The 17515-nt window shown below is 40.1% G+C and overlaps 1 protein-coding gene across 1 annotated transcript; it reads right to left on the bottom strand.

Moving 5' to 3' along the window:
- Window positions 1–1425: 1425 nt before the first annotated feature.
- On the bottom strand, window positions 1426–11664 carry uqcc2 (ubiquinol-cytochrome c reductase complex assembly factor 2). The gene is made up of 4 exons (XM_073030434.1): window positions 11472–11664; window positions 9467–9541; window positions 8264–8333; window positions 1426–1603 (listed from the first exon to the last, which is right to left on the bottom strand). Exons 1-4 carry the CDS (start codon window positions 11607–11609, stop codon window positions 1503–1505), a joined length of 384 nt encoding a protein of 127 aa, XP_072886535.1. The 5' UTR covers window positions 11610–11664; the 3' UTR covers window positions 1426–1502.
- Window positions 11665–17515: the final 5851 nt, after the last annotated feature.

Raw genomic sequence — 17515 nt, 5'->3', positions numbered from 1 at the left:
TGGACAGATACTGTGATATTGACACCCAGGAAGCTGAAGCTGCTCATCCTTTCTATTGCTGAACCCTCAGTGAGGACTGGTGTGTGTTCTCTTGACTTCCCCTTAATAAAGCCCATGATCAGATCCTTGTTCCTACTGACATTGAGAGCAAGGTTGTTGTTGCACACCACTCAACCAACAAATACATCTCAATCCTGTCCACCTCCAATTTGCCATCTGAGATTCTGTCAACAACATTGGCAAATTTATAGATTATGTTTGAGCTGTCAACAATAAATGCAATTGTTTTAAAATCATAAGAACTCCACTTCAAATGCACATCTTACCATTTGAGCTCCTGTAACATGGGTAGGGGCTAAGATGATCATCCTCTAATAACCAGAAGCATATTCTTTTATAGTAAGTTTTTGTTAAACTTCAGTTTTATTAAGTCTCCTTGATGGTACATTTGGTTAACTGCTGCCTCCATGTCTGACCTCTGGATTTCCCCTTTTTTGTTCTTGTATATTGCTTTTCCCAAACAAGAACTGGGGGTCTAAGGTCCAGGAACTTACACAGACAAAGCAAGGTATTGGAAATTACAATATGACAGTAATTCATGATTGACAGGGCAATAATCAAATAGATCAGTGTTTTAATGGTTATTTTTGGTGTCAGCTTGTGTGGTTGGTCCCAGACACAAGAAGATAAAGTCAAATTATCTGAACAATATCTTGTGCTAAGAACTCAAGAAGCAAAAGTAATCTACTATGAAATTTTGGCTGAATGGCTTCTAACACCATGCCAGGTACCATGAGTCTTCATAGAATCTATCAGCAATATTGAAGCTTTACAGTGCCACTTCCTGTTTCCTGTATCAGTACTTCTGGCAATGTTGTCCTGCTGGTTGGATTATGCTGGAGGACTACAGAATATTTTCTAGTAAATATGATGCTATGTACAGATTGTCACATTATTATAATATGAGCAGCCTGTTTCACTGTTGGCAAAATTCCAGATATTCCTGAGGACAACAACAGTATGACTAATGCTTGTGTTTAAGAATCTAGCACTTAATGCTTATTCATATTGATTCAATAAATCTTAGCTAAACTAGAATTTAAATCTCCTATTTCTATTGTTACAAATAATTTCATGATTCCAGATATTGAACCTGGAATTTCTTAGCTACAAACATAACCAACATGATCGCATGCTTCTTTAGTTTCTTTAAAACTGCTTTTATTAAAATATTTTATGCTGTTTTACAAGTAATCCTTTCCCTGGGCATGGTAACTCTGAATATTATAACTACTTCATTAAAGAAAACACAGATTTCCAGTACATTTTAAAATATGAACTTTCGTATTTGAACATGTGTAATAGTATATTTCAAATTAAACTTTCAAATTACATAGATTTTTCCATAAGCATATAGTCCAAAAATAATTCTAGAAAACAGATGTTTATTATTTGGCAACCAACATATAAATACAAATTGCAGTTTCAGTAAGATGCAACAGTTAGACATATTCCTTGGTAACATTATCTGGCTTCCCTGTGAACTTCTCTCGCAGTTTTTTCCACATACCTTTCTTCATTTCTTCCATTTGTTTCATATTATCTATCAACAAAAATAAAACAATGATAAACAGCATTAACAATGCCATGTGGGAATACTACAATCAGAAAACATGAAATCACTTATAGTACCTGAAATATCAGAATAAATATGTTAAGTTAGCTCAGGAAAGATAAGGAATAAATTATATTACTTCACTGAATTGAAATTCTGGTAATATAATAGAAGAAAGTTCATAGTACATATCACCATATTTAAACTTGAGACTCATTTTCTCGCAGTCATACTCAGTAAATTGAAGAACCATAATAGAATAAATGAATGACCCCACACAACAGTGCAAAAGACAACAGTGGAGAAACAAAAAAAAACAATTAGTTATCTAGAACATGTAATGAAAACTACATAGGTTGTGGGAATAGCTCAGTGATGTGGTAAGTGAAGCTGAGTAAAGTTATCCCCATGGTTCAAGAGCCTGATGATTGAGGGATAATAGCTGTTCCAGAATCTGTGGTGAGTGTCCTGAAGCTCCTGTACCTTCTTCCTGATGGCAGCAGAGAGAAAAGAATGTGATCCAGGTGGTGAAGGTCACTGATGATAAATGCTGCTTTCTTGCAACAACACTGAGTGTAGATGTGCTCAATTGTGAGGAGGACTTTACCTGTAATGGACTGGGTTGCATCCACTACTTTTTGTAGGTTCTTCTGTTCAAGGGTATTGGTATTTCCATACCAGGCAGTGATGCAACAAGATATTATATTTGCAACCACAGATCTTTATGTTTTTCAAAGTTTGAGATGTGATGCCAAATCTCTGTAAACTCCTAAGGAAGTAGAGGCACTGCTATGCTTTCTTTGTAATTGAAAAGGCTGTGCCTAGGACAGGTCCTCTGAAATGATAGCACTGAGGAATTTAAAGTTGTTCACCCTCTCCACCTCAGATGCTCCGATAGGACTGGCACATAGACCTCTGGTTTCCTCCTCCTGAAGTCAATAGCTCTTTGGTCTTACTGACTTTTAAGAGAAATTATTGTTGTGGCACTACTCAGCCAGATTTTCAATCTCCCTCTGATATGCTGATTTGTCACCACCTTCGATTCGGCCAACAGCAGTGCTGTCATCAGTAAACCTAAATTATGGCATTGGGGCTGTGCTTAACCACACAGTCATAAGTGTAAAGTGAGTAGAACAGGAGGCTAAGTAAACAGCCTTGTGGTACACCTGTACTGATAGCGATTGTGAAGGAAATGTTGTTGTCAATCCAAAATGACTGGGGTCTGCTAGTGAGGAAATCGAGGGTTCAATTGCATAGGAGGTATTGAGACAAAGGTCTTGAAGCTTATTGATTACTTTTAGATGATATTATAACTAGTTAAATATTAATATCTCAAGGACTTCCCCAAGGCAAAATTTGACAGCACTCCATGAAATATAAAGGCTGATGACTTTAGTTTTCATGAACATCCTAGAGGATGATAAAGGAGCAGATGCTCAGGAAAGAAATCCCTGAATTTGGTCCACAGCAACTCAAAATATATGGCAAAGTAATTAATAAACATAAAAGATACTGCAGATATTGGTGAGACCCGCCGCAGTCTGGGAGACCGTTTCGCTGAACACCTACACTCTGTCCGCCAGAGAAAGCAGGATCTCCCAGTGGCCACACATTTTAATTCCACGTCCCAATCTAATTCTGATATGTCTATCCATGGCCTCCTCTACTGTCAAGATGAAGCCACACTCAGGTTGGAGGAACACTACCTTATATTCTGTCTGGGTAGCCCCCAACCTGAAGGCATGAACATCGTTTTCTTTAACTTCCGTTAATACCCCCCTCCCCTTCTTACCCCATCCTTTATTATTCCCTCCCCTTTTTGTTTCTTCTTTTTGCTCTCTCTCTGTCCCTCTCACAATCACTCCTTGCTTGCTCTCCATCTCCCTCTGGTGCTCCCCTCCCCCTCTTTCTCCCTAGGCCTCCCGTCCCATGATCCTTTCCCTTCTCCAGCTGTGTATCCCTTTTGCCAATCACCTTTCCAGCTCTTGGCTTCACCCTTCCCCCTCCTGTCTTCTCCTAACATTTCGGATCTGCCCCTCCCCCTCTCAAATCTCGTACTATCTCTTCTTTCAGTTAGTCCTGACGGAGGGTCTCGGCCCAAAACGTCAACTGTACTTCTTCTTACTAGATGCTGCCTGGCCTGCTGCGTTCCACCAGCATTTTGTGTGTGTTGCTTGAATATCTAGCATCTGCAGATTTCCTCATGTTTGTGAGATACTGCAGATGCTGGAAATCTTGAGCAATGCACACAAAGTGCTGGAGGAACTCAGCAAGTCAGGCAGCATTTATGGTTGGGAATAAACAGTCCACATTTTGGGCCAAGACCCTTGAAGAGTCTCAGCCTGAAATGTCGACTTTATTCTCCTTGCATAGGTGTTGCCTGACTTGCTGAGTTCCTCCAGCATTTTGTCTACCAGAGTAATTAATGATCTATAGATATCAAATGTGGGTGTGTACAACTTCATATGGTTGTAGGACTTAGTTAAAGCTTGGGAGGGACAGGGCAATGCAGAGATTTCAACATACATGTGAGATGATTTTGAGCACAAATTCTGATTCAAATTTGATAAACAAACATAAAATAATGGATGAATGAAGATTGGAAGTTGGAACACAAGCTGACTTTTGTGTGACCATGCATTTGCAGAGCGTAAAAGAAAGCTGACAAATAGAGTACATGTCATTATCAGGCTTGGAAATAAATAAAGCTCAGAGATTTACAAGGCCAGATGAGTCTTAGTCAACCTGATGGGTCAACAACATTTTCCTGCTATTTGAATAAGTTTAACCAACAGCAGCAACATGTTTTAAAAGGAGGTAAAGACAGAACACACAAGATGGTGGAGGAACTCAGCAAGTCATGCAGCATCCATGGAAAAGAGTAAATAATCGACTTTTGGGCCGAGGCCCTTCCTCAGGATAAAAGACAGTAGTCTGCGTTCTTTCACATTTATCTATTCTCCTGATTAGTCACTCATTGGTATCAAGGACACCAAGTTTCCAAAGAGGGAAAAACATATCTGAAGCACTGCAGATGTCCTTCAATGCAAGACAACATAATAAGCCAATATGTTGGCTATTGAATGCTGTTCATTCTGTTTAGCAACTGATGAATGTGTCATTTTTCAACCACAAGGGAGGTTTTATTTGTTTAATAGCAATTTTCTTTTAAATGAGAATGATGCTGCATTTTATTCTGTATGAACACAGAAGAGAAAACCATGTTGAAGTATGAAAATCAATGCTCCTCCAATGGTTGAAAATCTAATCCATCATAATGCCTCAGGTTTATTGTAAATCTATTTCAAATTGCTTTTTCCACAATCAAGAGAGGGTAGAGCACTAACCTCAGAATTTTTAGGTGAAAGGAAAATAGCTGGGACTCCCACTCAATATCTGACAACTTAGGCTGGATAAAATATTTTGGGACTGGATCAATTGGTGACAGAGAATCTACCGCGTCAGCACACATACAAACACTAAAAACAGACATTTAATTTTGTAGAAATCATAACCACAATGACTTTGAGAGACGCCTCAAAGTAAATCAAAGCTGGCTTTCTATGCCCACTTTGAAAGGGAGAATACAACTACAACTGTGAAGATCCCTGCTACACCAGATCTCCATCTCAGAGACTGATGTTAGGTTATCTTTAAAATGAGTGAACCTTTGCAAGGCAGAAGGTCCCGATGGAGTACCTGTGCCAACCAACTGCGGGAGTATGCAAGGACATTTTCAACTTCTCACTGCTACGGGTGGAAGTTCACACTTGCTTCAAAAAGTCAACAATTATACCAGTGCCTAAGAAGAATAACGTGAGCTGCCTTAATAACTATCGCCTGGTAGCACTCATATTCAGTGATGAAATGCTTTAAGAGTTTGGTCATAACTATACTGAACTCCTGCCTCAGCAAGGACCTGGACCCATTGCAATTTGCCTATTGTCACAATAGGTCAACGGCAGACGCAATCTCAATGGCTCTTCACACGGCTTTAGAACACCTGAAGAACACAAACTCCCATGTCAGGATGCTGTTTATCGACTATAGCTCTGCATTTAATTCATCATTCCCACAATTCTGATTGAGAAGTTGCAGAACCTGGGCCTCTGTACCTCCTTCTGCAATTGAATCCTTGACTTCCGAACCAGAAGACCACTATCTGTGCGGATTGGTGATAATATCTCCTTCTCGCTGACGATCAACACTGGTGCACCTCAGGGGTGTGAGCTTAGCCCACTGTTCTACTCTCTCTATACCCATGACTCTGTGGCTAGGCATAGCTCAAATACCATCTATAAATTTGCTGATGATACAACCATTGTTAGTAGAATATCAGGTGGTGACGAGAGGGCGTACAGGAGTGAGATATGCCAACTAGTGGAGTGGTATCACAGCAACAACTGGCACTCGACGTCAGTAAGACGAAAGAGCTAATTGTGGACTTCAGGAAGGGTAAGACGAAGGAACAGATATCAATCCTCATAGAGGGATCAGAAGTGGAGAGAATGAACAGTTTCAAGTTCTTATGTGTCAAGACCTCTGAGGATCTAACCTGGTCCCAACATTTCAATGCTGTTATAAAGAAGGCAAGACAGTGGCTATACTTCATTAAGAGTTTGAAGAGATTTGGTATGTCAACAAATATACTAAATATACTCAAAAACTTACATAGATATACCATGGAGAGCATTCTGACTGGCTGCATCACTGTCTGTTATGGGGGGGGGGGGGGCTACTGCACAGTACTGAAAGAAGCTGCAGAGGACTGTAAATTTAGTTGGCTCTATCAAGGGTACTAGCCTACAAAGTACACAGAATATCTTCAAGTAGCGGTGTGTCAGAAAGGCAGTATCCATTATTAAGGACCTCCAGCACCCAGGGCATGCCCTTTTCTCACTGTTACCATCTGGTAGAAGGTACAGAAGTCTGAAGGCACGCACTCAGTGATTCAGGAACAGCTTCTTCCCCTCTGCCATCCAATTCCTAAATGGACATTGAACCATCAGACACTACCTCACTTTTTGAATAAAGAGTATTTCTGTTTTGAATGATTTTTAATCTATTCAATATATGTATACTGTAATTGATCTACTATTATATTTTGGTTTTTTTTCTTCTATATTATGTATTGCATTGAACTGCTGCAAGATAACAAATTTCACGTCACATGCTGGTGATAACAAACCTGATTCTGATTAAAGATGCAACATAACTTGCAGATCCATGCCTGTATGGTGCTTCTACTATTGGAAACAAAGGTTTACAGTATACTTGTTTTGTACCTATCTCAGGAAGAAATGCAATGTACATTTATGGTAGCCATGTAACTTTGCTACTAAGAAACAAGAACAGGATTAAGTTTCTGCTTTCTAAAAAAAAAGTATGAGATAATATAACAATACTTATATGAAGAACAAACTATAGTAAACGAACTTCTACTTCTTTCAGCAAGTCATGTAGTGCATGATTAACATGTTTTCAAACCAGATAGGACAACACAGTAGCTCAAACCCCTCACAGCCTCAAAAATCCCTCAAGGTCGCTGCACAGGTTAAGGTAGTTAAGGAGGCCTATGGGATGCTAGGCTTCATTAATAGGGGGATTGAGTTCAAGAGTAGAGAGGTCATGTTGCAACTCTACAAATCTCTGGGGAGACAACACTTAGAGTATTGTGTTCAGTTTTGGTCACCTCATTATAGGAAGGATGTGGAAGCTATGGAGAAGGTGCAGAGGAGATTTACCAGGATGTTGCCTGGATTGGAAAACAAGTCTTATGAGGCAAGGTTAGCAGAGCTGGGACTTTTCTCTTTGGAGCGTAGAAGGATAAGAGGGGACTTAATAGAGGTTTACAAGATTATGAGAGGCATAGATAGGGTAGACAGCCAGTACCTGTTTCCCAAAGCACAAATAGCCAACACCAGAGGCATATATACAAAGTTAAGGGAAGGAAGTTTAGGGGAGACATCAGGGGTAAATTGTTTTTTTTTTAAAAACACAGAGGGTTGTGGGTGCCTGGAATGACTTGCCAGAGATGGTGGTGGAGGCTAAAACATTAGGGATATTTAAGAGCCTCTTGGACAGGCACATGGATGAAAGAAAAATAGAGGGTTACGGGTTTAGTATTTTTTTTAAAGGAATATATGGGTCAGCACAACATCGAGGGCTGAAGGGCCTGTACTGTAGTGTTCTAGCTCCAGCAACACTGGATTAAACCAGCCCTTCAGTGCTGCCTGTGTGGAGTTTCCACACGGCCCTATGATTGCGTTTTCCAGTTTTTAAATCCCCATACATCCCCAAGATGTGCGGGTTACTAGGTTAATTATTGTAAATTTTAACTTGTACATTGTAAATTTGGGGAGATCTGATGGGATTATTGCAAGTGGGTGTGATAGTCAGTGCAGATTTGGTGTATTGAAGGCCTAATTCCATAACTTTATAATACAATTTTTATTTCACCACATTCCATTCTACAAAACATGTCCTAAAATTCCAACATACATCTGTTTATAGAACATATAATAGTACAGCACAATGTTGTGCCAACCCTCAAACCCTGCCTTCCATATAACCCCCCACCTTAAATTCCTCCATATACCTGTCTAGTAGTCAATGATTAAGTTTAATGATCAAGTCTGGAATGGTTACCTGTTGCAAGAACCATTCGACATTCTTCCGCTGACACACCAGTAAAACTTGTGTTTCTGAGACGAGGGTACTAAAATGAAATAAGTTTTGCACTTAAGTATTGTTTTTAAACCAGTTTCAAGCATAATACTGCTGATATTTTGGCATTTTAGACACATTAGAACATTTTGCATTATTGAAAGAAATCAGTTTTAATGGGTCACGAGAGCGCAGAAAATGGATTCGAAAGAGATGAATAATTGAAGGCTGTGATCAAATTTCTCATTAATCATAAAATCAATATACTGTATACTTCCACAACTGCTGGCATTACATTATTGCAAAATTAATTTTAATTACAAAAGCCTGTTTTAATATTTCTTATTCTATTCTTTCAGTAACTTAAATTTCCCATATAACTTCATTGTGGACTAAACAGATAAAATTTAGCATGGAATCAGATACACAGATGTTAATATTATGGCCATGTTTATTCCTGGTAGATTCCACCTTGTGGCAATTTTCCCTATTGATATTATATAAACATTAAGCTCCAATAATCTGGTACACTCAATTTTAGGTAACATCATACCATTGAAATGCCCAGATTTTTGAATGTTATTATTATACACAAACTCTATTTTGGCTATTACACATTATAATGAATCTAGTAATAGCCAACTGAATCTAGTAATATTTAGACAAAGCACAGCAGGATTAGTCCAAATGAGTGAGAAGGGGGGCCTAGGCAGACATTACTCAGTCAGTTATATGCTAAACCATTAGGGTTTCTGAATGGTTTGACTGCAGGTTATTGGAACTTCACAGTTGTCACTTTATATATCCATACTTTCTATCAACTCAGAAACAAAACAAAGATTAAATTCCTTTTCAGCAGCACACACAAAATACTGGAGGAACTCAGCAGGTCAGGCAGCAACAATGGAGGGAAATAAATTGATATTTTGAGCCAAGGCCCATCATCTGAAAAATTCTTATTCCCTTGTAAATCTTATACTCAAAATAAGAATGTAAACTCAATGTAAACTTTTAATCATTTTCAAAACAACTAGTTTGGTCTTTTTACTAATTCTCTCCAACTATTCTCCTTATTATTTCTCTCATGATATCAATCTTTATTTAGATCAGATGTTACCTAACCTATTTCCCTTTGATCTGGTTGGGATATGAAGGGAAGCACTTAAACTGTCAAGTTGCAGGTACCTTTTTTTTGTAATAAGCAGAGTTGATTCTAGCTAAACTTTCATACATCTGGTCACATTTCTCTTGATCTGCAATCTGAAAGAAAAATATAGAATTAAGCAAGCACACAAATTCGTAACCGATGCAAGAGCAGTACACATTCAATAGAAACTATTCAATTATTATGGGAAGGTAGAGAGATCCGATTAGAAAATCCTTAAGTGTAGGTTTTCTGAATGATCTATTTAAATTAACAGTGGAGAAACTTTTAAATATCAGATTTCTCACTCAACATCTAGGCCAAGTGCCAGATTGTCTGTCTGTGCAACTGAAAAGCCCATATCACCACTGCTTCTCTTTTTGCGCAAAATCTTTGAAAGCAATAATATGATTCAATGATGTTGAATAATCATAGTGCAGGAAATACGCAAGCAGTTATATAACATCTGACACATACTCAATGCCAAATGTATTTCATAACCAATTCATAGCCCTGAATTTCTAGGGCAGCACAGTAGTGTAGCTTCTAACACAACACTTCACAGAACCAGCGACTGGGATTCAATTCCAGCCACTGTCTGCAAGAAGTTTATATATTCCCCCGTGACAGTGCGGGTTTCCCGAGTACACGGGTTCCCTCCTACCTGTTTAAAGACATACACATAAATAAAGGTTAGTAAGTTGTGGACATGTGATGTTAGCATCAGAAGAATGGCAACACTTGAGAGCTGCCCTGAGCACGTCCTCTGACTGTGGTCATTGACATAAATGACAATAACACAGCATGTTTCAATGTACACGTGACAAATAAAGCTAATTTTTAGATCTTCAATCAAAGCAGGCAAAAGACCCACCTGTTTCTTGTTAGCTCAGGGAAGGTTAATTTAATCAACTAAACAATTTTGTCCACGGGCAGTGGAAAATCAAACATGGAAGCACCATATCTGCCAGTCGTGAGAAAGGCAAAATGGGATTTGATACAATTCCTGAAGCTCATCATTTCATGTGGCACCTCTTGTAGCCACTGCCGGATGTCGTATCATGTGCAGTTTTAAGCCTCACTCTAACTAACTTGCAAGCTTTCTACTGTACCCATCACTGGAAAATATCTTGGACTTTATACTGTAGCCCAAATGCAACAACGGTCTATTTTAAGGTGTGGAAAACAAACCTTTGGAGGAACTTTGGATGAAGCAACACCCGTGGAAGGGAAAAGATGCCGGATTTTCTTTTGAGTTAATACCCTTATCTGGATTCAGTCAGGTTCAGTCCAGATGAAGGATCTCAACCTGACACAATGGCCATTTCTCTCCGTCAACGCTGAGTTCCTCCAGCATTTTTGGCTCCAGATCTCAGCACCTGAAGACCCTTTTGCTTCCAGGGCACTGTTTAATGTTTTGCCAGAGAGAGAAAAAAAAGTTTCCTCCCAAACCATGGACTTCCCTACTAATGGGGATCAAAGATAACTCATCCTCAAGGATGCCTCATCCTGGTGGGAGGATCAATCAGGCCCGCTTCCTCTCCTCTCCCCCCCACCCCCAGTAGATGCTCCCTGACTCATTGAATTACCCCGCATTTGAATGGTGGCACAGATATGAAAAGGACCCCAAAACACTTGGTATGGTTTGGTATTAGCATTAGTTTATTATTGTCACATGTACCGAGATACAGTGAAAACAAACTTCTCTTGCATACTAGATCAAGCCACTACAATGCATTCAGTTGGAACAAGGTAAAACAGTAACACAATACGGTAAGTGCAATGTGAACTCAAGAATCTGCCTTATCGTGGAAGAGCAGCGTAGAGACCATAGTTTACATTCAATCCTAGAAATCAGGTTTCTCTCACCAATGACGCTGCACGACCTATTGAGTGTTTCCTGTTTTTTTTAATGTCAAATTTCCGGCATTTAAAAGGTTAACCCCACCTCCCAATGTTTGACTATCAGCCGCTGCCTAGCTGGGCTCGACCCCTCCGTCTCCCTCAGGCCCCGTTCTGACCGCAGGCTCCGGTCCCCGGCGTTACCTGGGTGTTCTCGCCCTCTCGGAAGGCCAGCGCCACCCGCTGTCGCAGAAAGGCGCCGAGATCGCGGCCCTTCTTGGTGTGATCGAGCGGCCATTCCTCACAGAGCCGGAGGAACCGCCGGTAACGCGTCACCGCCATTTTAGCGCGCGCTCGCGTCCGCCCACCACGGCGGCGCTGACACAGCCGTCCGCGGGCAGTTGTGCGCACGCGCGCCGCGCGGTCGGCGGACCACCCGCCAACGTGCCCGCGGTTCCTCCCGTGTCAATCAACGAGAGCTCGCTGAGAGCCGGCCATGAGCTGCTCGCCGATGGATTTCGGTCGCAAAAACCTTTGCCGGCTTCGTTTAATTTATTTCAAGTAAAAGGCCATTTAACCCCGGTCAATCCTGGAATTGGATTCTACGGTCACTCAATTACTGAAGCATTACGTCTTGGAATGGTCTTAACAGGGTGGACGTGGAGAAGGTCTTGTGGGAAAACTTAGAACTAAAAGGCTCCATTTAAACGGCAGAGTTGAAATTTTATCTACTATAGTTATGTAATCTTGATTAAGGCAGTGAGTGCTGAACTTTTTTCTGAAAGGGGCAAGAGTCTGGAAATTTTTCTCAAAGGACAGTAGACAAAGAGCAGGAATATTTTAAGAGTGAAAATTAGAATCATGATAAGTGAAGTTGTGAAAAGTTAAAGTTGAAAGTAAATCTATTATCAAACTACATATATGTCACCATGTACAATCTGAGATACATTGTCTTGCAGGCATGCTCAAAAAATCCATAATAGAATTAATGAAAGATCAAGCCAACTTGGGTATTCAAACAGTGTTCAAAAAAGAACAAACTGTACCAAAAGAAAGAAGTAATAATAAATAAACAATAAACATGTGATGAAGAATCCTTGAAAATGAGTCCATAGGTTGTGGGGAAATTTCAATGGTGGGCAGTGGCGTATCTAAGGTATGGCACATGCTTGGAGGGGGGACGCCAATGAGCTGTTTCTATTAAAGTCAGACAAGCCATCCTCAGATAGTGAAAAAAAGAATTTTCTTCAGATGTATGATTTGTCTTTGATTATCATGGGTGAGAAGCACTGGGATGGCCTTATTTCAGAGCATTGTGTAAGAAGACCGTGAAACGTTTCTTCATGAAGAAGAAGGAAAGTGGAGCTGAAGGACGGAAGAGATGAAAGTTGGAGGCGGAGGAAGCCAAGAAGTTGAGCAAGTTCTTCATGCAATTCTTTGAAAAGCCCGGAACAAGTAGTTAGACACGTTCCATGGAGTCGCCTGCACCTGCTACAAGTTTGTTAGAATCCGAAGGTAGATCAAGCACAAATGCATCACAAGCCGAGGAGGAAGTCAAGACAGATAAATCTGAGTATGACGAGATTAAGGGTGAGGCTGCCACAGAGAACGTGGACATGACAGGAGGGGAAGACAGTGGTGGTGGTGGTGGTGATGAGTTTATTGACAAGATTTTACCTGACAACACTGAACCTAGTGAACTGGATGGTGTCAAAGAGCCTCGAACTGTCATACTAGAAGTGATTGAACAGCATGACATTGGACTTCTGAAGTTCAACAAGGATACTGGAAAAGCAATTCTGCCTGACGCGTTGAGAACAGAAGTAATAAAGCTGGGTTGAAAGTATTTCCAGAACAGCAAGGGGCCTTTCCTACCAACAAATAACCACTCAATGAACAAAACTTGGTTCAAGAGGAAATTGGGAAATGGTGAGGAAGTGACTTGCTTATGGCTGGTCTATTCCCCTTCTAAAAAGTCTGGATTTTGTATTTGTTGTCTTCTCTATTTCCGGTCAGACCCATCAATCCTCACTGGAGCAGGAAAGTGGATTCAACCAGTGGAAAGCACCCAAAAGGATTAGTGTTCATGAAAATGCCAAGAATCATCGGGAATGCTTCACACAGTAGTAAGAAATGGAAAGAAATTTAGCTGGAAACAGAGGAGTTATTGAGGCTGCAGGATCCTAGCATGAACTTCCATGACGCTGCCCTGGATTTGAAAGCTCTCCGAGATCATTTTTATGATGAAAGAGAAGTGTTGGTCAGTGAGTCACTCAAAGAAGGAGTCGGTCTCTGTCAAGAATGGAATATTGAAGTTGAAAGACGTCAGGGATGAAAGAAACAAATGGCTTATGAGAACTCAAGAGACTCTGGGTTAACAGCTAAGGAGGAAATGGAAAGAATCATAAAGGGAACACGACTGTCTTCACAGAGAAATGGACGAATGGTTCACTCACTTGCACGACACTGATGCCAAGTTTGGGTTCCTTCTCGATGTTGAGGGATTGTGTTACGGTGCCGACAGAGCCTCCATGGGTCAAAGCAGACTCTGATCTTGCTCTGCTGAGTGTAGAAAGAGAAGTAACTGAAAAAACTGACTTTGATCACATCATAGATCAATTTGCATCAGTGAAAGCAAGGAAGGTGCAGTTATAATTTTCATGTTGTGCCATAATTTGTTAATTAAAAGACTAACGAGCTTGACTTGTATTTTTGAGCTGATATTATGGTAAAGTTATCTCAAAGATGGGTGTCAGGTGTCTGGACAGGGGCACAATTTCAGTGCTTGCTGTAGGGGCTATTTTCCATAGATACGCCCCTGATGGTGGAGCAAGTGAAATTATGCCCTTTGGTTCAAAAGCCTGATGGCTGAGGGGTAATAACTGTTCCTGAACTTGGTGTAGAGGGACCTAAGGTTCTTGTAGCTTCTTGCTGATGACAGCAACGAGAAGCAAGCATGTCCTTGGTGGTGGCGGCCCCTGATGATGAGTGCTGCTTTCCTGCAATAATATTTCATGTAGATGCGTTCAATCATGGGGTGGTGGGGGGGGACTTTAGCTGAGATGGTCTGGGCTGTATCCACTCCATTTTGTAGCATTTTCCATTCAAGGGCACTGGTGTTTGGGTACCAGGCCGTGATGTTACTCAAGGGAACTGGGGAATACAAAGTTTACAGTCAAATAAGCAATGATATTAAGGAATAGGAGGGCGTGCTCTTGCTCCTGTTTTTGTGTTTACCTGTAGGCAAATGATGAGTCATTAGCAACATATCCTTAATCTTGTTACTGCTTCTTTAGCTCTGCTTTTTATAGGGTTTTCTTTGTGTTACACTTTTGAGTAAACATAGATTAGAATTATAGAGATATACAGCCAGCAGAAGCAGAGGGACAGCCTATGAGAAAAGTTTCCAAAGATAATCTTCATCCAGCCTGTGAGGTTGTGGGACTAAACCTACTTTCTTGAATACTTCTGAGGAATTATGCAGAAGGAGGTTCGGTTTCATCAGGCAGCATACTGGACCAATAAATTATGCATAATCTCTATGTGACCATTTATAAAGCCACCTAAGATCATCTATCCATGTTCTCCCTGGCAAAGAAAACATGCACATTTACTAATGGATGGATGCCAAAGGAGTAGGAGAGCCCTGGTGTTTACAACTGTCATGATTCCAAAGTCAGAATAAAATAAAATGAGCCAGTGACATTTGTAAATTGTAAAATCTTACATTCTGATGAAGTTTAAAATCTCTATAAATCCTTGTCGAATAGAAGTCTCCACATTTTTCATGGCAGTTGTGGCACTTGTCCCATTTTTCTTTCCAACCAGGAATATCAGAAGATGCTACTTCTTCCCAACTGCAACTCATCTTAGTATAATGCTGGTGCATTAAGTGCATTAGGACCAACAAGAATCTTATAGAGCATATTATATTTTTAAAGTAAATTTCAGCTAACTAGCTGCATCTGGTGTTCCCTGTTGTGTGCTAAAGACAAAGAAAGCCACAGTATTACTATCCGCTCTAACTTGGCAGTGCAAAGGACTTTGGGGATGTTTCAACACAATAATATGAGGGATTATCTGAAGCAGAAAAACTAATTGAAGGTGAATAAAGAATCTCAAGAATAAAGACTTCCAGCATTCATTGTTGGTAGACAAATAAGAAGAAATTAATAGAGCTGTGCTTTTGGTGGCGTTCTGCCTTTGATCCTTTCTTTATAAAATGCTGAAGAGGCAGCTGAATGTTCTCATGCCCTCGATTTGTGCTGAAGAATTCACCCAATCTCTATGCTAATAACAGTCTGCCAATGGAGCATATGAATCTGTAATTAAACGAACTGCAGACCACAGTTACATGTCTAGTGAAGGAGTTACATTTTATTTTCAGCACATTGTTGTAGTCAAGTCTTTTGCCAGCCTAGTGATCAACTCAGTGTTTTCCACAACACCTACTGCTCCAGGACAATCTCATCAGTACCTTCAGCAAAGTAGCAGAAGGCTATTCAGGTCAATACTCTTAAGATCAAGGAACTCAGAAGGATATATTTTGTACACCAGCCATCTTGTGACCTTTCTGAGTCTGCCAATTAATGAAACCGTCTCAGGTATTGTATGCTATTGCTGGCAGATAGTAATATTATATTTTCACTTCCCTGAGGCTTCTCGTGAATTTCGCTCCACCAAAAAGATGTGGCCCTTTTGGAGTACATTATTATTTGAAAGGAGATTTTTTTTTGTCTTTCTACTGGTCTTCCAGTTTCAATTTAACCTGTTCCCCTCCTACTTTTACCCCCACACCATCAATGCAAGAGCTTCGAATGGGCTGAAGTAACTTTGGAGTCTTTCTAAAAATAGTTTAACAGAAACATCCATTAATGCTATCATTTGCTTTTACACATTTAAAGTTTAACTGAATTTCCAACCATAAACCTGCACTAACACTGCATTTGTTTGGTTTCCCATGGAAAGCTAATGTGATGATATTGGGTTTGCTGACCACAAAAGTTCTAAACTCAAATGAAGATCTTAAGCCTTAATCAGAAATAAATAGCTATGAGTACTCTTAATAAGTGGAAATTATACAACAACTATCGAACTTCAAAGATTAGTTTACTTCCCTGTTTATGCTCAATGGCATGTTTTAGCTGCCAATAACCACTATTTATGTGGTGGGCTCCCTCTCCCTATCAAGAAGATACTTCCAGCTAACAAGTAGTTTAAGCACAGATCATTTATTGTTTTTCAGTGATACATGTTTAAATCCAAACAACATTCTTAAAACACATTTAAAACTCACAGAGGATTTCTATCTACAAGATCTCCAAATTACAAACCATTTCTTAAGCATAAAACATTCCTAAAATACAAAGGACAAGCATTTCCAAAACACAGATACAATTCCTATAAGCTAAAAAGACATAATGAAGATGCAGGTGAACAAACCATCCATTGGAGAAACCAAAGCCAAAGGAATGGATTCTAGTTTCACCATGTGTTTCTTCCATGGCTCTTGATTTTCCTTACACCACTGCTAATAAGCTTGACCTGCTCTCAACATTTATACCTTTACTCTATTACTTTTGTGACTTTATTTTACCTTACTGTCACCAAACAATTGATAATAGAATGTATAATCATCACAGCGATATTTGATTCTGTGCTTCGCGCTCCCTGAAGTACAAATCAAATTAGATATAATAAAAATTTAAATTATAAATCATAATTAGAAAATAGAAAAAGGAAAGTAAAGTAGTGCAAGTCAGGTCCAGATATTTGGAAGGTATGGCCTAGATCCGGGTCAGGATCTGTTCAGCAGTCTTATCACAGTTTGAAAGAAACTGTTCCCAAATCTGGCCATATGAATCTTCATGCTCCTGAACCTTCTCCCGGAGGGAAGAGGGACAAAAAGTGTGTTGGCTGGGTGATTCGTGTCCTTGATTATCCTGGCAGCACTGCTCCAACAGCGTGTGGTGTAAAGTGAGTCCAAGGATGGAAGATTGGTTTGTGTGATGTGCTGGGCTATGTTCACGACCTTCTGCAGCTTCTTCCAGTCTTGGACAGGACAACTTCCATACCAGTTTGTGATGCACCCTAGAAGAATGCTTTCTATGGTGCACCTATAAGAATTAGTGAGGATTTTAGGGGACAGGCCAAATTTCTTCGGCTTTCTCAGGAAGTAAAGGCACTAGTGGGCCTTCTTGGCTGTGGACTCTGCTTGGTTAGACCAAGTCAGGTCATTTGTGATAGTC

Source organism: Hemitrygon akajei, chromosome 27 (assembly GCF_048418815.1).
Source record: "Hemitrygon akajei chromosome 27, sHemAka1.3, whole genome shotgun sequence".
NCBI classification, from domain to species: domain Eukaryota; kingdom Metazoa; phylum Chordata; class Chondrichthyes; order Myliobatiformes; family Dasyatidae; genus Hemitrygon; species Hemitrygon akajei.
The sequence above is the reverse complement of the archived record's forward strand: the minus strand, read 5'-3'. Positions and strand labels throughout refer to the sequence as shown.

Excerpts from the sequence above, each read along its gene's own strand:
- uqcc2 (XM_073030434.1), bottom strand. The coding sequence starts at position 11,609 with ATGGCGGTGACGCGTTACCGGCGGTTCCTCCGGCTCTGTGAGGAATGG. Across the intron at positions 9,542-11,471 it reads GAGAGGGCGAGAACACCCAG|ATTGCAGATCAAGAGAAATG; the intron begins GTAACGCCGGGG and ends TTTTTCTTTCAG. Across the intron at positions 1,604-8,263 it reads TCGAATGGTTCTTGCAACAG|ATAATATGAAACAAATGGAA; the intron begins GTAACCATTCCA and ends TTTTGTTGATAG.